General features: G+C 54.7%; 1 protein-coding gene across 4 annotated transcripts; it reads right to left on the reverse strand.

Moving 5' to 3' along the window:
- Positions 1-3,645: 3,645 nt before the first annotated feature.
- DTX4 (deltex E3 ubiquitin ligase 4) lies at positions 3,646-27,625 on the reverse strand. Of its 4 annotated transcripts, XM_034762160.1 has the most exons (10): positions 27,603-27,625; positions 27,073-27,177; positions 19,315-20,047; positions 14,696-14,757; positions 14,038-14,199; positions 13,688-13,749; positions 12,665-12,817; positions 10,153-10,314; positions 7,099-7,188; positions 3,646-5,375 (listed from the first exon to the last, which is right to left on the reverse strand). In XM_034762160.1, the coding sequence occupies exons 3-10, from the start codon at positions 19,938-19,940 to the stop codon at positions 5,142-5,144; spliced, it is 1,551 nt and encodes a 516-aa protein (XP_034618051.1). In that variant the 5' UTR covers positions 19,941-20,047; positions 27,073-27,177; positions 27,603-27,625; the 3' UTR covers positions 3,646-5,141. The 4 variants fall into 4 exon arrangements, with proteins under 4 accessions (XP_034618051.1, XP_034618050.1, XP_034618052.1 ...); XM_034762159.1 differs by lacking the exon at positions 27,603-27,625 and having other exon boundaries at positions 27,073-27,189; XM_034762161.1 differs by lacking the exon at positions 27,603-27,625 and having other exon boundaries at positions 27,111-27,129.

A 27,625-nucleotide genomic window follows, 5' to 3' on the forward strand; every position in this document is an offset into this window, starting at 1 on the left:
CTGGGGGTGGCTGTGACCCAGGCACTACCCAATTCAGGGATCACTCTAAATGCCCCCCCCCCCCCATGGGCCAGCCTAGAGCTTCCCTGCCCCTTTCCTCTCCACACACACCCCTCTCACAAATCCCCCTCTGCCAATTCTCCCTAATGAGATGTGGGCCTCAATTTCTGACTCCGATTGGCCTGGCATCTACCCCTTTTGGGGTGTCCCTTTAGGCCCGCCAAGCCATGAGCCCCTTCCCAACGCCCAGGAGCAGAGGGAAAAGCATAACCAGCCAGAAGAGGAGCCGCGCAACGCTGAGGCATCTGAATAGGGGAGGTCATGGATCTACTGGGAGGCGGCAGAGGGAGGTCAGAGCCCTCTGAGCCCCTAGCCACAGAGACACCCACCCTCCTATGCAGCGAAGCCAGGGGGCTGACACCAAGGGACGGGGAAATACGTGCACTCTGTATTTCAGAACCCCCATCACCCTCAGGAATCCTGTCTGCAGCCTGCCTCTCTCCCTAATCCCTGCCACCACTGCCCAGCCACACCATCTTAACGCCCCTCGTCTCACATATGCCCACATGACCCCACCGGGGGCGCTGTGTAGTTTGGGGTGCCTCTGGGGTCATCCTTCAACAAGGGGAATCTCCCCCCCCCCCCCCCCCCTCCCCCCTCCCTTCTCTCATGCTACAGGCGTCAGACCTCCCTTAGCCCTCCTCTGCACGGAGATCGGTGCCACAGGGCTACTGGATTATAGCAGCAGATTGGCAGAGCGCAGAGCTCCGTTCACAGCTCCGCGGCCCCGCCACTGCCCCGCCTCACGTTCCCCAGCTGGAAAGCCAGGCTGATGTTCACCCTGCGGGAGAGGGGGGTAGTAATGGATGGACAGACCTCCTCAGCACCCAGGGAGGCAGCGCAAACCCCCATGAAAGCCAATGACCCTGCTCTTGGACAACCATCGTGAGACATGAGGAGAGGAGCGGCCTTTGTCCATCCATAGGACGTTTTTCCAGCGTGCTCCCAGGGGGCACCCATAAGAGCAAGAACAAAAATGGTTCTAGGTTGTGTTCTATTGAAAATACCCCCCCTCACCCCCCAATCCTCCCCCCTTAGCCTTCTTTGAGCGCGCACGGTCGGCTCACGTGTCATTAAGGACAGATGGCCTCCTAGGAACGGGATATAGAAAAGGAATCCAGTATCCAGAGTCAGCCATTACTGTCTCTCCGTAACCTCCGGCGGGTTACTACAAGAGATTAGAAAGATGCAGCTTTTCTCTTATTTCAGCCAGCAGTTAATGGCACAGGGGACAATGCATTAAAAAAAGATTGTTTAAAAAAAATGTACATAGTGTGTTGTAGTCTATGAAATCCAGCGTGTGGCTGGGGGGAGGGGTGGACAGATTCCTAGATCAAGAGGGTTTTTTCAGTAGATTGGCCCTGCTCTTCCCTAGGGAAACAGCCCTGGGATTTTTGGGGTCACTCCTAGTATAACCCACCCTGTTCTACCACTTGCGGAGCTCAGTCCTGCATTTAAACAGCTGCCAGGGGGCATTAAAGGGGCTTTGAGGAAGATGGAGGAGGGGAGAAAACCCGAGCATCTTTGGGGTAGAGGGAATTAAACACTCCCGGCTCAGAGGGGACATCGTCTCTGGCAAGTGAGGGGGGCAGGGCCTGCTCGGACAGACCAATGCAGAGAATCGTTTCAACTCAACTCACTGATACGTAAAGATCGTTGGCAGCGTTGTGGCAGCCATGCTGGTCCCAGATTATTAGCGAGAGCAGGTGGGCGAGGGAATCTCTCTTATGGGACCGACTCCTGCTGGTGAACGAGAATCAGACGCCGTAACTCCCTCTTGGCCCTGGGCCGACCGTCCCCCTGGAAAGAAGGGGCTCTCGCATGACCACTTGCCACAAATGGATAACAAAAGACACCCGGACAGGCCCCGGTGACGCAGACAGCAAATGCCCTCCCGCCTGGTGGGAGAGTTCTCCGTTTATTAAATTGGCACATCCAGCCTACACGGGCGGGCAACACACCAGAGAGACGGGCACAGTGCACCGTTCACAAACAGAACACAATATACAGCAGGACACTGCCCCACCCCAGCCGCACACCCCGCATCCAATGCCACGAGGACACACAAAGACAGGGGAGGGATGACCCTTCCCATGGCCCCGCCCAGATCCTTCTGGAGAAAGTATAAAACCACAGTTAGAAATTAAACAAAAGCACAGCTGGGGGAGGAGAGGGAGATCAATCCCCGCTCCTCCCTGGGAAGAACAATCACAGGGGCCTGTAGGAGACCCCTTCCAAATCTCTTCCCCTATCCTAGAAACCAAGTCAGACTGGAGGCCGCACCTTGCTAGCACAGCAGGGTAGAAGGGCACAAGTAGGGGGTGGGTAATGTGTGACGATCTTACTGGCTAGGAGGGGGAATACGGGACTGGAGGGGTAGGCTGAGCACCCAGATATATTGGGAGGGGACAGAATATGGGACTGGGGAGGGAGCTGAGATAGACGGGGGGGGGGGGGGGGAGGGGGGGGGGGGGGGGCTAGGGCAGGGAACCCCAAGGCGGGGGGGAGATCTGTGCGATTAACAGGATTTTCAGTTTGCTGGTGGTTCCCGCCCCCCCCCAAAATAATAATTTAGAAACCAAAAAATTTTGGCAACTCACAGAAAAAAAGATTGTTTCAAGTTTAGAGCATTTTAAACATTTGTAAAAAAAAAACAAAAAAAAAAAAAACAAAAAACGATTTTTTGCCTTGTAAAAAAAATCAAAATGCTTCATTTTTTAGTGGGTTTTTTCCCCTTTTGCCTAAAACAACCCAGCAAAGTGGACACAAAACATTTTGATTTCTGGATTTTTCACCGAAAAATGTTTTGGATGAAAAATTCCCCCCAGTTCTAGTTTGGGGGTAGGATTACCCCCCCCCCATCATTAGTGAGTGCTTGGGAAATACAGAAAGGGGGGTCTTGGGGCACTGGCACCCCTGGGGGACAAAAGGGGTTCAGGACAGGATGATCTCAGCCCCTCATGAAGGGAGGGGTTGCTGTGGCAATGAAGGGGGTTTCCAGGCAGTCTGGGACAGGATCAGCTCCTCAGGCATCCCAGCGAGGGGGCTGCTCTGAACTCTCCGGGGCAGTGTGAACAGGCCTTGTGAAGCCTCTGGTTTTCCCCTCCTCCTCTGCCTGCTCCTGCGAATCCCATCTGCAGCCAATTGCAACTCCTATCCCTCCCCATTCCTGCCTCACCTGCCCCCATCTCCTCTGCATCTGCCCCACAGGGACTTCACAAGGGCTGCAAGGGGAAAATCCTCAAGCCAGGAAAGCCCAAGGAGCCAAAGACCTAAGCAACTAGACAGGAGAAGGTCAGATCCCAGCAGGGAGCCACCTCACCCACCCCTTCCCCAGCTCACAACAGGTATGGGACCTGGGGCATAGCCCATGGGACCCACCTCACTCACTAGCTGCAAAGAGGCCACTAGGTGGCAGCACCACAGAGGCCGACCAGGGTTACGGATGCTTTATAGATTTTACTGGGCTCCTGTTTCCCCAACATGGGGGCTAACCCCAGGCCAGGCGTGTTTCCAAGGCCTCCCATTGCTGCCAGCCAGAGGAGACTACGGATCTCGGCACGGGACGACTCAGAACTGTCCCCCCCCGAACAGCGCAGAGTCACACTAATGGGAGCGTGTGTATTTGTGCCCTTTCCCCACCTTCCTGAGGGGCGTGCAGTGGCCATTTTGAAATGTGGCCAAGCCTGACTGGGCGCCTCTGTTTCAAGATGGCCGCCCAGCTTCCCTCGCCCCATGCCGTGGTGAATGGCCAGTGCCAGCGGACTTGGCCTCCAGGTCTAACTTAAGTACCGTTTCCTTTAAGCGTCCTAGCGCCAACGTCATCTTCAAGCGTGACATGAGAGATATTATGTACATATATACGACAAACCCCCAAAACATGAGGTATATAAATTCAGATCAGTATCCGGGGGACTCCCCCATACAAACAGTTCAAAGAACCCATCTTATGGGGTGAGAGGGGGGAGAATTGGACCTCCCCTCATAACTCAACTCACCCCCACCAGGTCTGACCAGACAGAGCCATCCCTGGGGCACGGTTCCTTCACAGGTACAAGGAGATCAGCTCACGCAGTTCTGGACGGGGCTGCAGTAAACGACACTCACTGAGACAGGGAGAACCAGACGTGGTTCCGAGCCAGTACTGGAGGATTTCTCTCTCCCACACGCCACTGGACAAGGCTGAGCCACCTGGACTAGTTCTGACCCAGTGAGAATGGATTAGGGAGAGTGGGAGGGGACGAGGGACCCGGAGAAGACCGGGCCTGGTTCTGATCCGTCTATCACGGATTCCCGTCCCCTGCTCTAGTACCGTTCACATAGCGGCCGAACTGGTTCTGCTCCAGCCCACTAACCAGTGCCAGGAGACTCGTACCCAGCTAGTTCTGGTCCTGACCCAGTTTGGAACATATCAAGGAGACGGGATTTCCACCTCATTTCCCCCAAGGCTCACATCCGAGCAGGCAGCAGGCCTGGCTCTGACCTGATGTGGGGTGGGATCGGGGAGGCAGGCCTGGGAGGGTGAGGTGGGTTGGGACGGGGGATACCAGACCTGCAAACAGCACATTTCCAACTCACACTGAGCCCACAACATGAAAGCAGCAGTGACATGACAACACACAACCAACCAGTCTCCTAACCGGGCAAGACTACGACTGGTTTGAATCCTTGGCATTCCCACAGGCCTTTGCAGCGGCGCCCATGCGGTGCCGGAGCTGCCTTATGGGACGGGAGCACTTCCCGCTGGGTAGTGCCCTAAGAGGCAGTTCATTTTCACAGGGTTTAGCGGTTCAATCCCCCCTCCCTTCCCAGTCCAGTGCAACAAGATTAACGTAACCTTGGGTGAGGGGCGGCGCCCATGTTGGGAGACCAGCCCCACAGATATGCCCATTGACGAGGCACCGTGGGCCTCCTCCTCTGCTCCAACCCCAAGCCACACGTCTCAATGGTGCGACTGGTGCCCTCTGAGCGTCACAGCAGCGGGAGGAGGAGGGTGCAGGCACTGGGGCAGGGAGGAGGAGGTGAGTGTGGGGTGCTGCTCCCACCACAAAGGAATGCCATCTCCTCCCCTCCCCCTGTTCTCAGTCCTTCTCCTGGGCCGTGCTCTCCTCCGTGATGCCCTGCACCGCCAGCTCGGCCAGCACATTGTCCAGGTAGTTGGCGTCGGGGTAGCCGTGGCCCGTGAGGTTAGAGCCAAACTCTGTCTTGTGGTGGATCTCGTTCCAGATCACCGTGTCCGACTCGCCTGTGGTGCTGGAGGTACCGATGGCGAAGATCAGGCGGCGGTCCCAGGCCACCAGCAGCAGCTTCAGCACCTGGGGGAGCGCAGGAGGGAAAGGGTTAATACAGAAACAGCTGAGAGCCCACCCCAAGACAGGCTGGAGTCTGCACACAGTCTCTCCCAAGCGCGAGTGGCGTGGTTCATCCGATTGTGTCGTTAACTCTGAAACATAATGATGACCGATAACATGATAACGCGGTTAACTGTTTCACAGCTGATCATCCAGCTGATGTGCTTATCCCCACCACCACCAACCTGGCTCCCCAACCAAAACCTCCAGATGCCTCACATGAGATTTTGCAAGGCACTGAGTTTGCCAGACAAAATGCGGCAACATGTTATCAGCAAATTTTGAAGCAGCACAAAACAAATCTGAGTTTATTTCCATATCAAAATTCAATAAAAAAAAAACCCTCCATGGTTCGATTTTGGGGGTTGTTTTTAAATGGTCTGCAACTGACTTTCTATCTGGTCTCTTGTGCACAGAGCGCTGCTGAATTTAGCTTGCTGTGGAGTATATGGGGGCTTTGTCTGGCATGAACCCACAGCCTCTGAAAAGGCCTTGATCGTCCATTAGAGAGGTCGCTGAAATGGTGGGCTCCTGGCATCTTAGGTCTTTTGCAGGAGACCAAGTGAAAGGAGGTGGTACATCCCAGGGCTGAAAGCTCATCTCCTAAGAGGAGCTTGTGTCAGGGACGCACACGCCAGGCTATGATCCCCATCATCATCCAAAGACCCCCGGGCTAGTCCAGAAACCCTGCATCTCCTGCAGATTTCCCTCCCTCTTCGGCTCTCCAGCGAGGAGGGGGCAGCCTGTCCTATGGCAGCCCCTTCTCTCAGCCCCACAGGACGATAGCCCCACTCTGCAGGGGTGCTCTGTCCCTGCTCCGGGTCTGGAGGACAGTTTCTATCTGGGAGGGGGGGGGGGGGGGGGGGATGGCTCTCCCTTCAGCTATTGTCCCTCCCCAAACCAGCTGCTCCCTCGGATAAAACTCACCCCACCCCACGCTGCTCTAATGAACCATCGACTGAAGGCAGAGCCCCCCTCGCCCCCCAGCCCGAATGTCCTGAGTTTGGGGGAGACACGCCAGGGCCTAAGTTCCCTCTAAGCTGCATGGCCGCACAGCAGCCTATTAAGCACCGTGTGGCACTCAGGGCTGCAGCGGGGAGAGATGCCTCTCCCCCAGCCCTGGACCTGCTGCAGCCAGGGGGGAGAGGTGCCCCTCCCCTGGCCCCAACCCAGCCCAGCCCTGGAGCTTCCGTGGTGGGGAGAGGCACCTCTCCCCCGCCACCCTCCCAGCCCAGGTGCTGCTGCGAGAAAGAAAGAGAAAGAGCTGGGGGAAGTCTTCTCTCCCCGCTGTAGCCCTGGGGCAGCCTGCACCCCAAACCCTTCATCCCTGGCCCCACCCCAGAGCCCTCACCCCCACCCCAACCCTCTGCCCCAGCCCTGAGCCCCTTATCCCCAGCACCACCCCAAAGCCCACACCCCCAGCCGGAGCCCGCACCCCAACACAGCCCCCAACCCTCTGCCCCTTATCCCCAGCCCCACCCCAGAGCCTGCACCCCCAGCCGTCTGCCCCAGCCCTGAGTCCCCTCCCACACTCCGAACCCCTTGGCCCCACACCCACAAATTTTGTTATGTGCATCAATATGAAGGTGATGGGTCACACATCGGCTCCATATTGGCACACGTAACAAAATTCATTCCGCACATGGGTGGGAAAAATTAGAGGGAACACTGGCAGGACACCCCTCACCTTTCGGCCCTTCTCGCTGTCCGGGAGGTAACAGTGTCGAGGGAATCCGCGGGCTGTGAAGCTTTTCCCGGGGTTCGGGTGCTCTGGTCCCTGTGCAGAGGGAGAGAGAGAAATGGCATCCTTTGGGATCTTGAGAGGGTGCATAAGAGCTGTTTAATCTTGAGTCATCACAGCACCCCCAGCTGCAGGGCTACACCACTGCAGGACCCTCCAGTGCCCCCGTCACCCACTGCCGGGTCGGCTACAAGCTCCCTGCGGGGAGAGGAGGGTGCCCAGCAAGGGGGCCGGGGCCCTGCAGAGACATTCCCCCAAGCTCCCCACTCAGCCTTCCCGGCCGGCAGCGCTTCCAAACACAGCTGGTTCTAGCGCACGCGCCATCACCAAACACAAGACAGCTGCTGCGCCAGCGCAATCGGCCCCTCCAGGAACCGGGTCACAACCAGAGACATCCCTTGGGGTATGGAGTCATCGCAGAGATCTCGCCATGGCTGCCCCAAGGCAGCCGCACGCGTCAATACAGCAACTGCTCTCACGAGAGGCGCCCCCCACACCCATCCGCTGTGATCCAGGGATCTCCTGAGGCCAGTGGGCACAGGGGGTGCATAGGGTTTTATAGGGATCCCCGAGTTGGATAACTGCATAATAATTCACCAAAGGGCGGCATATGAGGTCTCTACAGAGTGCCAGCAGCCCACTGGTCATCACGATCGCCGTGACACATACGTACAGATACTATTTAAGCGATTATGTATCTATACTGAAAATTATGTAATCAAGATATGAGAGTTAAGGTGGGTGTGACATTGCACCCCATATTCCTCACAGTGATATGCTGATATAAGAAGGACATAATTATGATGCATTTTGTACAAGGTGCAGCAAGGCGGCCCGGAGCCGTGGCCAGAGGAGCAAGGGGGGGCGCAGCATGGCAGCCGGCAGCCAATGGGGGAGAAGGGGGGGCGCGTCACAGCCAGAGGAGCCAGCCAAGTGGGGACGTGGAGTGGCTGGAGGAGGAGCCAAGGGGGGCGTGGCCAGAGGAGCCAAGGGGGGGGCGCCATTTTTATGTTTGCTCCCCCTGCTCTTAGATCCTGGCTACGCCACTGCTGCCACTTATAACAACTTACAATCTATCTTTTGTAATTAATAAACTTATTTTAAGTTTTAATCTAAACCAGTAAGTTTGGAGTGAGTGTTTGGGAATCTTAGCTCAGGGGCTGTTGCATTTCCTCTCCACATTGAGGGAGGGGGACGCTATGAGCTTACAGTGGAAGATGGTATAATTTCGGGTTTATACTCCTCTGGGGTTGTCCCTAGGCTGGGACGCTGGTGGTTATTTTGGCTGTAGCCTCTCTATTGTTGGTTCATGCAGTGGCTGGTCAGATAGCCTGCATGTAACTGCAGCTGGGTGTGTCCCTACTTGTGTGAATGCTGGAGGAAGTGTAGGACCGGGAACGGGTCTGCCGCTTGTCACAGCGGCAGTGTGAGAGGGAGCCCCGGCCGGGGGGTCAGAGGGCTCAGTGGTACCAAAGTTCCAGGTGGCGCCCCGGGGGGAACCCGTCACAGTGGGTAAACAGGTGACGTGCCTCAGACCATTCCAGGCTGGGCTTACCTCCCTGTCTGAGCACTGTCTGTTGTCTGCTTCACAATACAGATCTATTTGCATACATAGCCAAGATGCTAATCAAGTAAGGAAATATACAAGGGATCCTGTTTACAAGTACCGATGACAGATTGTCAGGGTATATCTGCGGGGGGGTCCAGAGGTACCCCCAGCGTTCTTTACTGAGGACACAAGTGTGACTTGCCTCATGGGAAAAGGGTCACAGCCAGGCCTGGCTGAAAAACACTAGCAGGGCTTTGGGGGGGAGCTTTGGCTGACTCAGTCTAGGTTATCGAACACATGTTATGATTTTACTTTAGATGTAACCTTTTGTTTCCAAAATTTCTACTTGCTTTCATTTGAATCTCCGTGCCTATATTGGAATTGGAAAAGGTACAGAAAAGGGCAACAAAAATGATTAGGGGCATGGAACAGTTTCCATATGAGGTGAGATTAACAAGACAGACTTTTCAGCTTGGAAAAGAGACAACTAAGGGGTGATATGATGGAGGTCTATAAAATCATTTCTGGTGTGGAGAAAGGAAGTAAGTATTATTTACTCCTTCTCATAACACAAGAACTGGGGATCACCCAATGAAATTAATAGGCAGCAGGTTTAAAACAAACAAAAAGGAAGTATTTCTTCACACAACGCAAAGTCAACCTGTGGAACTCTTTGCTAGGGGATGTTCTGAAGGCCAAGACTATAACAGGGTTCAAAAAAGAACTAGATAAATTCATGGAGGATAGATCTATCAATGGCTATTAGCCAGGATTGGTAGGGATAGTGTCTGTAGCCTCTGTTTGCCAGAAGCTGGGAATGGACGACAGGGGATGGATCACTTGATGATTCCCTGTTCTGTTCATTCCCTCTGGGGCACCGGGCATTGGCCACTGTTGGAAGACAGGATACTGGGCTAGATGGACCATTGGTCAGACTCAGGATGACTGTTCTTATGCCTTGTTAAATAAACTTTGGCTTGTTTTCACGACACGCTTGTCTCAGTGCTGTGTGTTTCACGGAGCCATGACCGGAGATGTCTGGGGGTTGGTCCTGCTTTGAGCAGGGGGTTGGAAGAGATGACCTCCTGAGGTCCCTTCCAACCCTGATATTCTATGATTCTATGATCTGGTAAACTGGGAGCAGCGAATCTGTGAATTTTGTGAGTGTCTAGCGGAGCAGGGACTGGATGCTTCAGGGAGATGCTCAGAGGGTTCAAGGCTGGAGTGTGCCTATTGCTACGCCATTGAGTGCCGGGGGGGGGAGGGGGGGGGGCGGTGAGGCCTAGCGAGGATTGTGTGCGTTGCCTGTGGAGGCAGGGAGCTGACCCCTGGCAGGCACAGACAAGGTTTTCTCACACTAAGGGCAGGTGGTAGCAAAGTGCCTCCCGACCCCAGGTAACTCTGGGAAGCGTCACACACCCCCCCTCCCTCCTGTAGAGCTGGGGTCTCACCTGGACCCCCGGAGGGATGTTGTAGATGATCCGAATGGTTTTACAGTCAGGGTGCCCAGGCAGCGAGTGAGGGATGAGGTGATATTCCATCTTCCCAGGGGGCTGAGTCCCAGTCTTCACCCCATATATGGTTTTGCAGGTTGGACACTGCAAGCTCCCATCCTGAGAACAAGAGCAAGGAAGGAAGAAAGGAGAGAAAGAAACCAAATCAAATCCTTCACTTTTACTGTTGTCAGGCTGACATTCCTCCAATCCCCCCGCACACCCCTCTACTGAACCACACACACTCCCCCAACACCTTGATTAGGAAGTAGTATATGATCAAAAATGGTTTTTCCCATAAACTGATTGAGAATGAAACGTTCTTTGTTTCTTTCAAAAACGTTTATGGAATTTTTTCAGCTTTTTTGACTAAAAAAATTTCCTTTTCTTCCCCATTTAATTTAAAACCAAAAAGTTTTGTTCTGAGTTTCATGTTTCTTCCTCACGCCTTTCCCTCCCTTTTCTCGGTGGGGGGACAAAACCCAAAAATGGAAATCAAAATGAAGCAAAACATTTTTGATTCCCCAGAAAATTTCAAACCAAACAAAAATTTGTGTTTGGTTTGAAAAGCCATTTTTCATCAGAAAAACTTCAACCTTCCGTAGAATACATTGAACGCATCTTCTTCCCAACACGCATTGATCAATGGTCATCTGCATGAGTTGTTTTCAAGGAGAGGGAGAGAGAGAGAGAGAGAGAGAGAGAGAGACACACACACCGACCTGCCCCAGTGCCCATTAGGACACTTTTCTGCAATGTGAGAGACCCAACTTCAAATCTTTTTTCGATCAGGCGGTGGGGAGGGAGGGGAATTGAATCCATGTCTCCCACAATCCAGGGGAGTGTCCTAACTCCTGGGGAAAAGCTTTTAAGGGAGGTGGCACCAATGCTTCCTTCTTCGGCCATTTTGTGACTCTAGATCAGTGGTTCTCAGCCTTTCCAGACTACTGTACCCCTTTCTGGAGGCTGATTTGTCTTATGTACCCCCAGGTTTCACCTCACTTAAAAAATACTTGCTTACAAAATCAGACATAAAAATACAAAAGTGTCACAGCACACTATTACTGACAAATTGCTGACTTTTTCATCTTTACCTTTAATTATACAATAAATCAATTGGGATACAAATATTGTGCTTACAATTCAGTGTACAGTATAAGGAGCAGTATAAACAAGTCACTGTATGAAAGTTTAGTTTGTACTGACTTCACTAGTGCTTTTTATGTAGCCTGTTGTAAAACTAGGCAAATATCTAGATGAGTTGATGTACTCCTTGGAAGACCTCTGCAAACCCCCAGGGATACGTGAACGCCTGGTTGAGTACCACAGCTCTAGAGCTTTAAAAATGCACAGAAACAAAACGTTTTGGGTTGCTAAAACATTTCATTCGACCCAAAACAAACGGTTTTGATGTGGCAAAAAATTTCAAATTCAGCTTGACCCAATCCATTTTTTTTATTTTATTTTTCAGAACAGTCAGCAAACCAAAAAAAATTCAATGATTCACCCAGCTCTACTCACAATACCTTCTGTAGTACAGAAGGGGAAACTGAGGCACAGAGCAGGGACCTTATTTGAGTTGAATTTCAGCTGTCTTATGCTCCAATTCTCTTCTATGGGCTGGGCTCCTCAGCTGGACTTCAACTCCCATGATGCATTGTGGCTATACACCAGTCCTGATGCAACCGCCTCCCCTCACCAAGACAAGGAGACCATGATGCAACAGGAGAGACATAGTCCAACTAGGTGGCCTGGCCAGTAGAGGAGAATGCCATTGTAAGGCACCCACGAAGTAACTCCCAGGAGGCATCACAGTTTACTTTCCAAATGGAAATATTTTGATTGTAGCCAAGATATTCTAGCTTTAGATTTTTTTTGCCGAAAACTCAAAAATTCTCCAGCAGGTGAGGGGACATTTTCCAACCATATCTGCACATCAGCGACAGTCTCATGACTCCCCCATCTGTATCACTAACTACTGCCTCACGCCCAGAACATGAAGGGCAGCAAACCAGATAACCTTTGCAGCACGGACATGTGTCTTAATGAAACAGGATAAAATGGTGGGAAAGCTGTCTAAAATTCACTGACGCTTTAAAGGAAGAGAATGAAAGAGGCCTTCTGGGGCAGGGATGGCCAGATATGAGAATGGTTTCTACTCGACTCGCTGATGTTTTCAGAAACAGCCAAGCATTCGGGAAGGGTCAATCAGCGCTCACTGCAAAGTGACTAAGCAAAGCCCTCCTGTCCCACAGAGCCAATGGGAGACACCAGGAGAAATGGCAGAGAGAACCCTGGGCTCTTACAACCTATCAAGCGGAAGGATTCAGCCGCAGGCAAGCAATCTGATTGGCTCAGCATCCAACCCCACGTACAACCTCCGTTCTATGTTAGGACCCAGTCCTCGCTGGGGCCCCCTAGTGGCAGCTGGCCAAGCACACGCCCACCTCTCCCAGAGCCCACCACGCACCTTGTTGCCGTTGTTGTACATGGCGACCAGGCAGTGGAGGTGGTAGATATGGCCACACTTGGACAGCTTCCCCACTAGGTCGGGCTTGACAACTGGCTGGGGCCCCTTGTAGCCAGACGGGGTGGAGAGGCGCTCCATGCAGATGGTGCAGTCCTTGGGGGGGCAGAGGAGGAGGAGGCAGAGAGAGGAGAAAATCGAGTCAGACAGAGACATGGACCTGGTCTGAATCCAGCCCAGGCTCGGAGTGATTGAGCATGCAGGCCAATGTATATAAGCCAAGTTGGGGGGGAGGGGAGTGCATGTCTCAGCTCAGGCCCCACTGGGCAAGAACAACCACCACGCAGGCTCAGAGGGGAGGCGAGGCTAACCAGGAATCAGAGCCCCGTCACCAGGGTAGGGTCAGGGCCCACTGGCGGGGGAAGCCAGAGCTGGCCTTGCTCTGCGGAAGGACAGGCAGATGTGAGCTCCAGTGATATCAGCCTAGCCCCGTTTGCCGGCATGAGGATCCCCTTCCTGAAGGCACACCGACAGCCAGAAGCAAGCAGCTACGCAACACCCCGAGTGCAACTCTGCCACGTGCTTACATCCACCCAGACAACGTGCACACAGCATGCAACCCCCTACACCTCACATACAGCGTGAGCAACCTTTCCTCACAACTCACCCAAAAGGGGGTGTTTGCATGGCATGATAACCAACCCGGGACAGCTCCAGCGCGCTGTACGAGCCTGGTGTAGACGTGGCTCTGATCTCGCTGTAGCTGGCGGAGGTCGTGTGTGTGTGTGTGTGTGTGTGTGTGTGTGTGAGAGTGTGTGTGTGAGAGAGAGAGAGAGAGAGAGAGAGAGAGAGAGAGAGATCGACTTTGACCAGCTACACTGAGGTCAAATCTACCTGTGCCTTGTCTTCTCCAGGATTGTACAGCCAAAGCGCTAATGCACTGCAGAACTACAGAGATTTTGGCAGTGAAGACCTAGCCCAAGACAGACACACCCTACGCCCTGACAGACGGCAACCTGCTCTCACCTCGTCCGGAGGATGACGCACCTTCTGCAGGTATTTCTTCAGCACCTCCTCTGGGGTTTTACCTGGGGCAGGGAGGAAGAGAACCGGCACATTGGAGCAAGAGTTACACTGCCCTGAACGCGTCTGTGGAGACATGAGGCACTCCAGGAAAGGGGCGCCGTGGGGCAGGGAAGGATGGGTGGGGACAGAGCCCTGTGGGGAGGGGAAGCTGTGCAGTGAGGCTGGGGTGAATGGCACCAGATGGGAAGGGCTTCCCTTGATGGGGAGATTGGCAGGACATGGGGACAGGAAGGGGCTCCCGCAAGGGACGTGCGGACGCCCAGAGGCTCTGGGTAAGGGCTCGCGCTCACCTTTCTTGGCCTGCTTTTTGGTGGTCTTGCGGCAGGTGTTGGCCACGCCCGGGATGGATTTGATCTCGCTCTTGCTGACGGGTGGGGGGTGCAGCACCAGCTTGGGGGGACGGGTGAGGCACACGGGCAGCCCTGCCGCACTCATGAGGATCCCTGTGATCCCTGGCGGAGAGAGATGGGGAAAGGCCCTGAGAAGCCAGCTCCGATGAACTCCAGGCACCCCCCACAAGCCCTTCTGGCCAGCGGCCCGAAGCCTCACTCTGCCTCTAACAGACCCAGACCCACCCCGTGAATCCCCCACACCCCAGCACCCTCATGAAGCAGACACCCCAACCCCACTCGTTCCTAAACAGCGGCTTATGAGACCCCTCTCCTGCTGCCATATGAAGCACATATGCCCGCCAATGGTGCTTTCCATCCCCTACCTAGAACAGGGACCCTCCCCACCCACCCCTTACAACCAAGGGGCCAATATCACTCTCTGCCTCCATTCCTCTGGAGTACAGGCTTGTCCAGTAGCCCCCCATCCCCTTCTACACAGGTGCTGCCCAAAGCCCACAGCCCACACCAGCCCCAGAAGTGTGGGTCTGCCCCCCTGCCCCCAGAGGTCTTTATTGCTCAGTCACGCTAGGCTGGCCCAACCGGTTGGCTCCCTCACCTGCCAGCGCGGGGTTAACAGGGCTCGAGCCGTTGAGGTTCTTCACTGGGACGGTGGGGACCCTGAGGGGAAGGAATTGGGGGGTCAGAATTCACTGTGGGTTCGTCCCCCTGGAGAAAGCCCCTGCCCCACTGATTGGTGCAATGCATGGACCATCGGTTCCCAGAGGCTCCCCTGTCTCAGGCCACCATCCCCCACCACAGGCCAGCGAGGAGCTCACAGGAGCCCTCCAAACAGAGGGAGCAGGAACGTCAATGGACAGTGGAGAACCCCAAAAGCAGGGGACATGGTCTGGGACTGGGGTAGGCTGAGTGATCCGAAGACCGCCAGCCAGAATGGCTCCACACAAGGGGCTCAGCAAACCAGGGAGCAAATGTGGCTGGGCCCCCAAGTTCACAAGACACCCCCCCACACTGGAGAAGGGGGCTGGCACAGCAAGGGCAGGTGGCACATTCCCTTGCCCAGGATGCCTTGCACCCAGCTCCCACCAGTCGGCCCGCAGCCACCTGTCCTCTCCTCTCCAGGCTGCACCTTGCAGGGGATGGGAACGGTTATTGTTCACGTGACCCAACCAGACCAGCAGGTTTCACCTCCGGCTAACATCCTGCAGTTCACACACCTTGTGAGCCAACCTGGTCTGGCAGGGGCCAGCATGTGCATACGTGAGCCAGGGTGTGCACCCAACCTGGGTAGGAACATAGAGTTGGAGGGGTGGGCGAGACACTCATCACTTGATCTGGCAATAACGCCACCAGAGACAACGCCAAGCTGAGGGGAATGCGAGACAGAGGCTAGAGATCTCTAGTCCCCACAAGGCCTTGCCCCAAAAATGTCCTTGTCCTGATGACAACTGCACTGACCCTCCAGCGTCTTTCTAAGCTCTGTACCTGGCCCTAAAAATCACCTCAGGCCACTGCTCCACCCACTCACGCACTTCAGACGTGTCCGTGGCAGCCTGACAGCAGCAGAAAGCTCCAGTTACACCCAGGTGGTGCACAGCCCTGTTTTCCGGGGCTAGCTCTTCCGCCAGGACTGACACAGCAGGAGCACCGTGGTAATCCGGGCAATGGGATTTTGATACGCCCATCTCCTACTCATTCAAGAGATCATTTCTAGGGCTGGCGGGGCTGCCATCTATCAGACCTGGAACCGCAACCAAGCTCTCGGGGCAGCAGTGCTGTTCTGGCCCAGACCTCGGCGCCGGGACTGAATATCACAAGTCCTTGGGCCAACACCGAGCCTAACGACTGCACCACCTGAGAGGGAATGACGGAGAGGAAAAGACGACGCTGCAACAAGACTCGGGGAAATATACCACTGAGGGGTGCTCTGGGCACAAGGCAGAACCCAGGGGGCAGAGGCCCCACTACACCACCCACTCTCGTGTCCAGCGTTTGCTGCCAACCAGGCTGAGACCAGGAAATTGCAGACATAGGCACCGTCGCAGACGGCTGGCTGGCCATGTACTGCTCATTGCCAGTGGGGTCAGCTGAGCCCACAACGGGTGTCCCTCTCTCTCCCCTCCACGCCCTGCGCTTCTTGCTAGTGTCCCAGCGAGGCCTGCTTTGCCCACTTTCTCCATCAATGCTTATGCCTCTGAAGGGCTAAGTGGCATTGGAGGGTCAGGAGAAGAAGTGGGGCTTCTAGGGGGCAACGATGGCAAAACAGCCCCCCACATTTTGCATGGGGGGAGGCCCGCGTCCTATTCTGCAGCCTTGGAAGGGACCAATGGCCACGCGAGGCTGCGGAATGAGACACAGCTCCCCGGCGAGACACAGGGGTCGGGTGGCACAACGCCAGGGCACCGGCGCGCCCGGCCGAGTCAGAATGTGCCATTTCCTGGCTGGACTTTTGACATGGCTTAGGGCGGGGGAAAGCAGGGAGATCAATTTCATTCATGGGGGCGGCACCACAGCAACAGAGGAGGGCGAGCCAGAACCAGGCACCTTCCTAGCCGGACAACAGTTGCCGTAGCGACAGACCAAGGCCTAGCCAGAGAATCCTCTAATCTAGAGACATGCCCTCCCACCCCCCGCGCCCCTCCTCCCCGCGTCCCTTTTCTCTCAGTCTTTAGAAACCCTCCCTGAGTCTTCGAACCATTCATAGCCCCTTTTGTTCCCGTGGCCCTTTCCTCCCGCTCCCTATCCTGGGAAAGTTTCCCGGAGGGGTCACAGGCCCGGGCGAACGGCGACAGAAGGCCGATGGCAAAGCCAGACAAAGGGCGAGAACCACGCTAATTAAATGGCCAAGAAAGGGATTTCTGGGGAGGGGGGCGAGATGTTTTCCTCATCAGGCAACAGCATGAAAAGCTTTCTATAGGCCTTTTGATAGTGCCCCCCCTCCCCCTGCAGGGCCGAGTGAAAGAATGTCCCATAGCTTCATTAAGATTCAAAAGGGGATTGTGGGGCCTCCCCCATTTTATGGTTAAAGAGGTCTCTGGTATTTGTCGAGGGGGAAAGAGAGGGGCTGGGGTGGGAAGAGGGGGATAGACAAGGGCTGTGGTGTGGGCTCCAGTCACAGGGGGGCTTTATTTCTTCCTTAGGGACTTTCCACCACCCTGGAGGTTTGTGCCGTACAGTTTTGGACGTGACAAATAGCCACCACAAAGATTCTGGAGCGATGGCCCATTGAGCCCAGCTGGGGATCTGGCCCACTGACGCCACTGGAGCTATAGCTGATTTACATCAGCTGGGATCTGGACCTTGGGGTTTCCTCCACCTACAGCAGCTAAAACACAGACACTGTGGAATACCCAGGCCAGTTGTTAACGAAACTCCCAGGTCTTAATGGCTGAAACGCTGGGACTGGCTGACGTGGTCTAGACCCCAGTCACCCGGCGTAAACACGCCCTGCACACTTGGGCTGGGACTCGCAAGGAAACTGCCAATCTGGATCAGACCCCAGATCCAGCTAGCCCAATCTCCTGTCTCTGACAGTGGTTGGCACCAGATGCTGCAGAAGACGCTACAAGAGCCTCATAGGAGCAGACATGGTATAATCTCCCCCCACAGTAGGTGTCATCCTGGTCTCTACTAGAGGCTGGCTTAACCCCTAGAGTGGGAGGTTTAATATCCCTGCTACCTTTGTTAGCACTGACTGTTATCACTCTGGATATTCTTGTTAATGGTGAAAATGTCCAGTTTCTTTTTGAACCTTGCTAGGTCGATGGCCTCAACAACATCCTGTGGCAGTGAGTTCCACTGGCTAATGACAAAATGTGTGGCAAAGTATTTCCTTTAATCAATTATGAATTCTCCCCCTCTCCATTTCACTGACTCTCCCTTGTTCTTATGTTATGAGACAGGGAGAACAGCAGCTCCCGATCTCCCTTCTCTAGATCACTCAGTATTTTACATATTTCCATCACGTCCCCTCTTACACAGCTCCTCTTTAAGGTAACAATCCCAATCTTTTGCAATCTCTCTTCATAGAAGTTTTTTTTTCAGGCCCTAGCCATTCACACCGCCCTTCTCTGAACCCCTCTAATTCTACAACATCCTTCTGGAGACGGGGTGACCTGGGCATCCAGGCAAAGCCACCCCACTGATTGATGTATTGGCACCACAATAGTCTCTGTGTTATTCTCCATCCCATTCCTTGAGCATCCTAACAGCTTTTTTGCTTTTCTGACCATAGCTGCACACTGAGCAGAGGTCTCCACTGAGCTAACTAGAATGACAACTTATTCCTGAGCTGATGCAATTAATGTACAGTGCACAAGTGGTTTAAATTTTCCCCTCCAGTGTGCATTACACTGCATTTATTGACACAACTTCATTTATCATCATGTTTCCCATTCCGCAGGCTTGTTTGGGTCTCTCTGAAGCTCCTCGGAGCCCTCTCTGGTCCTAACTAACCTAAATACCTTTGTGTCTTCTGCACATTTTCCTGTCCACCCTCCTTTCCAGATCACTAATAAATATATAAAATACCACAGGATCTCGTATGGAAATTAAATCCCTCTGTTCACCTTCTGCTGGGATGAGAACTGACCATTAGACCCTACTTTTTGCTTTCTGACTCCTACCCAGATTTTGATCTACGACAACACTTGGCCTCCTGTCCCATGCCAGCTTGGTGTCTTGACTGCTGAAGGCCTTTAAAGCAAAACAACAGCAACACCAAAATGAAAGGGGATTGGACTAGATGACCTCCTGAGGTCTCTTCCAACCCTAATGTTCTAGGATTCTATTAAAGTACAGACACAGCGCGAGATCGAAGCAGCAGATGCACGGTCCCAGACGGGTAGCCGTGACAGACAGACTCATGCTATAGTGGCAGCACAGATGCCCACGGACAAGGCTAGGGGTGCAGGGTACCAGAAGCAAACAGCGGGACCCCGACGCAGGCTCTCCTTTCAATGGATGTTAACTGAACACAGCTGAAAGGGTCAGCGGAGCAGCCCTTGGAGCTCACTCCCAGAGTGGGGACTGAACAGGTTACACCAGGGCAAGTTCTCCCCCACCCCCTTGCACAGTCCTGCCAACAGCCTCCATAGCCCACTTCACGGCTAAGAGGCCGATTACTGCCAGCTATTGGAGGGCAGGGTGATGTGGGTACCCTGGACCCAGGCTGATTATTAAGAACCCCGGGGGAACTTTGCTCGCTCGCTCACTCACCCGGAGGCAATCAGCACACGGGACTGGGCGATGGCCAGGCGCTGCAGGTGGGTGCGGTTGAGGGTGTTGAGGCTGGCACGCGAGACCTTCCCATTGGCGGCAGGTGGACTTGTGGCAGAGCTGGCCGAGCTCAGGGCCGGCGTGCTGGCCGCCTGCCTCCGGCCCACTTGGGACGCCAGGGTCTTCAGTGGGCCACGCGTGGTGGCCATGCCATCTGGGGGCTTGAGCCCAGGTGCTGGAATGGGAGGCTTGGGGCCGCCCGATTGAGCGGAGGCTTTACGCTGCTGCTGCTGGGGGACTGCAGTGCCAGTCCCGCCATTGGCCCCAGCCGCGACTGCCGCCTTGACACTCATGACCAGAAGGCACTGGGGGCAGGTGCAGGGTGGGGTGGGGGGTGAGCTGGAAACGCCGGGGCTGGCTGGCCATGACTGGGACTTGGGCAGGGTGCCGGTGACCAGCGGGTAGACCAGGTCGAGGCGGCGGCGGATGCGGCGCTTGCGTTGGGTCTGCCGGTTGATCTGGCCCATGGTGCTGAAGTCAATGACGTAGCAGAAGCCGATGGAGGTGAGGTCGATCCAGGGGTGCTGCTTCTCGTAGGCGTGCTGGATGGTGATGCCCACCTCCATGTCATAGGGCGTCCACGAGCCGCTGTCGTTCTCCCACTCCCACACCACGCCCTTGCCCGGTGCCGAGGAGGGGTCATAGTAACTGCGCCGCACCGGGCGGATGGTGCCTGGGGAGAGCAGGGAAAAACAGAGAGATGATAAAAGCCTGTGGTAGCCAGGCTACACACATTGCCCATACCCTACTCCCCAAGAATATCCCTGGGAAGGGACAGGCATTACGAGCCAGGGGCCCACAGCCTCCATGGGAGGGGATGGGGGTACAAGACATAACCAGCCCAAAGCAAGATGCCACAGCCTTAGACCAGTGGTTCTCAACGAGAGGTACGTGTACCCCTGGCAGTACGCAGAGGTCTTCCAGGGGGTACATCAACTCATCTAGATATTTGCCTAGTTTTACAACAGGCTACATAAAAAGCACTAGCAAAATCAGTACAAACTAAAATTTCATACCGACAATGACGTGTTTATACTGCTCTATATACTCTACACTGAAATGTAAGTATGATATTTATATTCCAATTGGGGTTTTTTTTTATATATGGTAAAAATGAGTACGTCAGCAATTTTTCAGTATTAGCGTGCTGTGACACTTTTGTATTTTTATGTCTGATTTTGTAAGCAAGTAGTTTTTAAGTGAGGTGTAGCTTGGGGGTACGCACGAAAAATCAGACTCCTGAAAGGAGTACAGTTGTCTGGAAAGGTTGAGAGCCACTGCCTTAAACTATAATTGAAATTAATGGAAATTAAGCACCTAAGTACCTTTAGGGATTTGGACTTAAGTTCTTAGGGACAAAGACTGTTTCTTGCACTTCAAACAAAGTCACATCAGCTTAAGGGGAAAGGCTGATTTTATACCAGTTTATTTATCAGCACAACTGTGCTTGTGGACTCTCGTCCATCAGGCCTCGTCTCCGCTAGATTCATAGATTCCAAGACCAGAAAGGATCATTGCGATCATCTTGTCTGACCTCCTGTCTAACACAGCCCAGAGACCTGCCCCGAAACAATTCCCAGAGCAGAACTTTTAATGACCAGTGATGGAGAATCCACCGTGAGCCGTTCTAAATTGTTCGAACGGTTCGTTAGCCTCACTGTTACAAAGGAAAGCGTTTGCAGGTATAGCGATCCTGGCAAACCCTCCTACTGGAGACACAGCTGATGCCAGCAAGATTTCTTCTGCTGGTATAATTTATGTGAGTTCTCTGAACAAAACCAGCAAAAGGACTTTTTTTTTTTTTTGCCAGTGTAACTTCATCTACACTGGCGCTTTTACCAGCACCATTATGTTAACTAGAGGTGTGATTCCCCTTCCCACTCCTAATCAACATAGCTATGCCAGCAAATATTTTAAGTGTAGACCAGGCCTTAATCCATCTGGTAGTAGTTTGTCCCTCATCAGTAATTTACAAGCACAAGCTAAACAAATATACCCAGCATTAAGCTGGTACACGAGTCTACTCAGAAGTTGCACTCGTTTGACTAAACCGATTTACGTGAGACCAATGGAACTTGGGAGCATAGACAAGCTGAGGGTCTGTGCAGCACCCACCACCATGGGGCCCAATTGGAGCTGGGGCCTTTATGGGCTACAATGATTTTTTTTAAACTCTGTAAAAGACACAAAATATACAATCATGGTTCCACAAATGGCCTTAACTCTGACCCCACCTCCCTACCCACCTCTTTGGAATCTGCTGCTGATATGGAGGTGTATTGTACACCAATACAAGGTGTATTGTAATCAACAGAGTAGAACAGGCAGCCTGAGCTTTCTGTCCCCTTGGTTTTGATTTCCTCCCCAACATAACCATCTCCAAATGCTGTTTGCAGCAATGACATCCGTTGAATTGGACTTAAATGCAGTTTGACACCGTCTATAGCACTCAGCCCCAGCCCAGCTATGCGAGTCGCAGAGGACTGTATTCAGAGGTGGCTACATTTTGTAGCAGAGCCAAACCACAGGTATCCAGGGCAGCATTATTTCTGGGCTGTAGGCAGAGGGGTAAGAGCAGAGATGTCTCTCTCTGTTGACAGGTGGCTGAATGGAAGGAGAGTCTCTGTGTGAGTTGCTGCTCCATGGAGCGGTGGGAATAGAGGAGCAGAAGTGTATCTACGTTACGGTAGTTGATAGTATTCCCAGCATGAATCAGAACCCAAAATTCATGCGACTCCAGTATTGGGAGAGTCCCAGTGAGCTCTAGTTCTGTGTGTGTGGGCACCCCAGAATTGGGCTGAGCCCCGGCACCTCGTTTCATCCCTGGCACGGTGCAATGGCAAGCTGTGTATTTCTGGTAATTCAAGGTTTGTGGTGCAGATTGAGAATGCGGATGCAGGATAGGGGTAGAAAGGAGTGGGGGATGGGTAGAGGACAGGCATTGGTAAAAGTGCAGAGTCCAGTTAGTTTGTGGAATCTCATCTAGGCGATTCCTGAATTTCAGACGTTTTGTTGTTAAAATTACTACAAAATTTCTCTTCCCGTTTTAAGAACCAACCTCCATTTGTAGCCGTCACACAATTGTGCGTTTGGGAATTTCCTTAGTTTTTAAAAGGAAACGTTTTATGACCCTGATGCAAAAAAAACTGTCACAAGGCAATACACGTGAGACTACAGCCCCTGCAAAGCCAAACCATGTTAGGCAATGGAACACAAGAAGACACCACTCAGATCCAGTACTCCGTGGGTGCCGTCTGGATCCTCTCTGACCCAACGCAGCTCAGTTGGTGAATCTCACAAGCTCTGACAGTGTCGAGTTTTAAAACCCTGCTGGACTTATTCTGATAGCATGAGATCGAAGGGAGAGATTTCTGTGGCACATAACCACTCTGTTGTATTTCCCCTCTTGCGCCCACCGCCACCAAGGTCAGCAGCACAATCTCCACTGACTTCGACATTGCAGGATCAAACTTCTCATGAAAAAACTAACCTTTAGCCTTATATGCTACACCTCATCCAGTCACTACTGCGCCAAACAAATGCGCAGCTGCTGGACCTGCACTTTGTGGGATAGGGCGTTCCCCAAAACAAAAAGTTTCTAGAGACTTTAAAAAAACAAACACAGCAGTAGAGCCACATTAATCAACACGAATGACAGATTCCCATTAGAAATCCCATCGAGGGTGGACAGTACAAAGGTTAGGGTACCAGCCTCGGATTTAGGACACCGAAGGTCAATTCCTTGCTCTGGCACAGTTGTCCTGCAAGTTCTTAGGCAAGTCCCTTAGTTTCTTTGGGCCTCAGTTCCACATCAGTAAAGCAGAAACACACACACGGGTGCGTGTGGCTAAATATTAGAGATTGTGAGGCACCCAGACACCGCAATGGTGGAAGTAGACTAGAAAACGCTGAATTTTGCAGCTCAGCATGTGAACAAAGAAAGGATAATCTGAGGTTTAACTTTAATTACATACGGTGCTCCGTAACATGCCCGTAAGCATGCTGTAAAGCACAAGGAAGTCTCAGACCTGGTCCACACACCAGTTTGGTACCACTATCCTTATTCTGGTGAGCTTCTACCTTAACGTTTATATCAGTACAACCCCTAGCACGGTTTATACTGGTATAGCTTCTGCCTCTTCCCAAATGACAACAGCTATCACAGCATAAGCACCGGTGTATAGTTAAAGTGCTACAATTTTGGGGTACAGCCCCAGCACTTCATTAAGTCTCCATGGGAGGTCACGCTAGGATTTTTTAATTGTGCACATTAACACGGCGGGTGAAGGGAGTTCGACCGCTTCCCACCTGATTTTTCAAACTCCGAGCTTGACAGAATTCCTCAGCCAATTAGTCTGAGTTTTCAGTAAAAAATATTTTTAACTCTCTCCCATCGAGAAAGGCCACACAATGAGACGTGTGGTGGACAAAGGGGGAATTGCCGAGGGAGCTGTGTGTGGGGAGGGGTGGGGAGAGAAACCAAGCTCCGAACAGCATCTGTAATTTATTATAATCCCAGATGAGAAGGGGAAGGAGCAGTGTTGGCATTCAGCATCTGGCAGGTCCAGTGCCATGCAGCAATCCTGTGGGAAAGTCCCCCCTCCCCTCCCCTAGCCAGAGACGTGCAGCCAGCCTCCCATTCAAGAAAGGAAGAAAAGGGACAATAGCTATTCAAGGCTCAGCTGGGGTCGTGACCCACCACATCAGAGCCCCTTAATGACCCAAAATAACAACATTCAGAACAAGCCAGCCAGAGGCAGAACAATTCCCCATTCAGCCCAGCGGCAGGGCTGGGGGGGGGGGGTCCCCTCTAGCCGCCACCGTCCCACCCCCCTCCCTCCCTCAGAGCCCGTTTCACTATTACTCCCCCGCCTTCCTCTCAGCTGGAACCTGGGGAAAGAGGGGGTCCCCACTGGGAGCCCCATGTATGTAGGGGTGCCCCCACTGGAAACTGACTCCCCATCCCACCGAAGCAGATGGGGGGCCCTGCTGTCTGCAGATCTCAGACCTGTACAAAAATGGAGAGCCCCTCCCCTATCACCCCAAGGGAGATCTCAGAGCTGGGGGTGGGGTGGGCTTAACTTTCTGTGCCAGGAGCACCAGCCCCCCAAGGGGCAGTTCACCTGGAGGGCTGTGGCACCCTCCCCAGCCACACAGGAAATGAAAAGGGATCCGAGGACAGGCACAATCACCTTCGGACCACAGCCCCCAGCCACGGACACCTGTAGCTTATGAAGGGGTGTCACGCCAAGAGCAAAACCAGCACCCCATCCGGAAGGGCTGCCCGCACCCTGGGTCACCGCCTCCCTCCCAGGCATCCCCCTGGCAGTCACCGCCTCCCTCCCACTCCTCTGTGCTGGCTCACCCGGTCACCTTTCTGGACAGACTTGAACAATGGATCCCTGGCCCTTCCATCACTGGTAATGGTGTGTGTGCGTGTGTGTGTGGGGGGGTGTTATTCCAGACAGTTTCCAGAGGAAAATCTGTCCCCAATGAACCTGGACAGACAACTTGCCTCTGTCTCCATGGTGACTAGCCCACTGAGTGGGGCGATTTTGGAGGAGCCTGAACCGAGCAGACACAGGGCCAGCGGGAAGGATGAGGAGAGGGAGCTGAGCCGCGCCCATGGGGGAGAGGAAACCATGGGAAGAGCGGAGCCAGATCACGATCCATCCCGCTTTGGAACATCCAGGGCTAGGGGCATGGTGCCCATCTTCCCCAGCATCACGTCGGGCCACGCACATGCCACCACTCATTTCTGGCCAGGGCCACTGATGTCTCCAGTGCTGCCCCCAAAGCCAGTTGATACCCTTGCAACTACGGAGCCACACCTGGCACCAAGCGGAGAGTGCCAGAGGTGCTAGCCGAGGAGCCAACCATCGTGGCCCCATAGTAGCCCCAGCCGGCGCCCCTCCCTATGCCAACAGCCGGATTCTGCGCTGTCCTCTCAAGCAGCACAGCTTCGGCCAAGAGGCAGCACTTTCCCGCTTCATAACAAAGCAGGGAGGGGCTGCCATAAAGCCGGGAGCCCCTGTGCTGTCAGGGGTATCCCCATCCCAGCTGCCTGGGGTCCTCTCCAGCTCCGACTTTCCCCACTGCCAAACCCCTCTGTGCCCCTGGCACTCCCCATGCTGCCACCTCTTCCCCCCACCCCTGCCCGGTCCAGTCCCTTCCCCCCCCGGCTCCCCCACCCCCCCCCCAGTGCACTGGCCCCCCCCAGCCCCGTGCCAGGGTGGGCTCGCACTGCTCCACACCCTGCCCCACCTGCAACCTCCTCTCGGGATGCACTGGGGATTCCCCAGCTCCGTGTGAGCTCACAGGCGCCCAGGGATTCCCAGGCAAGCCGCCTTTCCTCGGTATATTCCTGTTCTCGGAAACACCCACGCACCCCCATCCTTCCCGTTGCGAGACCGGGGGCTGCCTCCCTGCGGGGAGCCCAGGTGCAGCTGGGCTGGGAACACCAGCCTCCCCGTCTCGGGGACTGAATAAAACACAGGCACCAACCCTGCCACGCTTTGGGGAACCCCCCCCCAGCTCTACCAGTGCCCCCCAATCCCGACCCCCCCCAGCCAGTCCCTGCTATCCCAGCCCTGGACTCCCGCCACAGCTCTGCCAATGCCCCTCAATCCGGACAATACAGCGCGATATGGACCAGGGCAGAAAACAGACAGAACGACCCGAGACAGGGACGAGACACTCCGGGCCGGGCTCCCCTTCCCCAGGGCGATCCGATCCGGGCCGGGCCCGCCCCACCCCCGGCAGCGCAGGGCGATCCGGGTCACGCTGGGCGCCCCCCCACTCACCGGTATCCTGGCGGAACTGGTGCATAGAGTGCAGGTCCAGCAGGTAGGGCGCCAGCCGCCGGTCCGCCTGGCCCAGCACCACGCTGCCCGCCCGCGGCCCGGCCCGGATCACCGCCTCGATGTGGTGGCTGACGGCCGGGCTGTAGGGTCTCCAGCGGCCGTGCTCGTTAAGCCATTCCCAGACCACCACGGCCGAGGCCAGCAGCATGGCTCCGCCGGCCGGGGCTCAGCGCCGCATCGGCCCGCGACCTCAACAAATCGGGGGGAGTCTCCGGGCTGCTTTTTTTCGGGGGGGGGGGGGATATGCAGCTCGCCCTCACTCCCCCCTCCCTGCAACGTGCCCCCCCGGAGCTCCCCTGCAGCGCCCAGCCATTGCACCCATCCGCCAAGACCCGGCCACGGAGCGCTGCTCTGCAATGGGGCTCCCGGGAGGGGGATTAGCTCGCGCTGGGTTTCTTGGAGGCGGGGGCTTTAGTTACACCAGTTGCCGCTCCTCCGCCTCCTGCTGCTGCTTCCCTCTGCAACAAGCCCTTCTCGAAATTTCATGCTCTAGTTTTTTTCCTCCCCCCTTCTCCCCCTTTGCACGGGATGAGCAGCAGCTCCACCTCCCTGTTGCTCTCCTGCCTCCTTGTTTTAAAGGAATCCGGGTGGCCGGGATTTCCCGGACGCAGACAGGGACATGCAAGCCGTCACCCAGCGCGACGTCCCCTTTCCAAAGCCGGGAAGCGGCGCCCCATTGCACGGCCCAGTTGCTTCCTTCCCTCCGGCCTATTGCCCCCTCCCCAAACAACTTCCTTGGCTTTTGCAGCCGGGGAGTCTGAGCCGCAGCGCGAGCTCCCAGGAGCGTAGCGTCTCGAGGGCCCTCGCTGCCCCCTCCCCACTCCCACCACATTACCTCATGCCCGGCCCAGCGCCAGGGCGCCACCTACTGACCACGTAGCTGGAACTGCAGCTGCAGGGTTGGGTTGAACCATCTCACTCCAAAAGAGGGGGATTTCACCTGGGGGGGGTAAAACCTTTTACCATCCCTTTGGGGTAAGGGGGGGGGGGGGGGGGTTTCTCCCAGAAAAGGAAGCTCCAGGCCCTGGGTGGGCCTGAGGGTGTCTGTGAGATTCCCCCCCCCACCGCGGGCCCAGTGCCCCCCCCTCAACCCACAGGCCCCTGCTATCCCAGGCCTGCACTCCCAGCTCTGCTCCTGCCCGTCAGTCCTAACCTGCAGCCCCCTCACTAGCCCAGCCTTGTGCCCCCAGCTCTGCTGCTGCCCCTCAATCCTAACCCACAGCCCCCTGCTATCCCAGCCCTGCCCCCCAGAGCCAGCCGGTGCTCCTCAACCCCAGCCTGCAGCCCCCCACTATCCCAGCCCTGCCCCCCAGAACTCCTCAATCCAAACCTGCAGCCCCCCGCCCATCCCAGCCTTGCACCCACCCTCTGCTTGTGCCCCTTGATCC

Source organism: Trachemys scripta, chromosome 2, assembly GCF_013100865.1.
Source record: "Trachemys scripta elegans isolate TJP31775 chromosome 2, CAS_Tse_1.0, whole genome shotgun sequence".
Classification (NCBI taxonomy): Eukaryota; Metazoa; Chordata; order Testudines; family Emydidae; genus Trachemys; species Trachemys scripta.

Bases quoted from the DNA above. Each gene is read 5' to 3' on its own strand.
- DTX4 (XM_034762158.1), bottom strand. From the start codon at position 26,385: ATGCTGCTGGCCTCGGCCGTGGTGGTCTGGGAATGGCTTAACGAGCAC. The intron at 14,200-14,695 runs GTGAGGGAGCCA...TCTCTCCGCCAG, and splicing joins TGTTAACCCCGCGCTGGCAG to GGATCACAGGGATCCTCATG. The intron at 10,315-12,664 runs GTGCGTGGTGGG...TCTTGTTCTCAG, and splicing joins TGTACAACAACGGCAACAAG to GATGGGAGCTTGCAGTGTCC.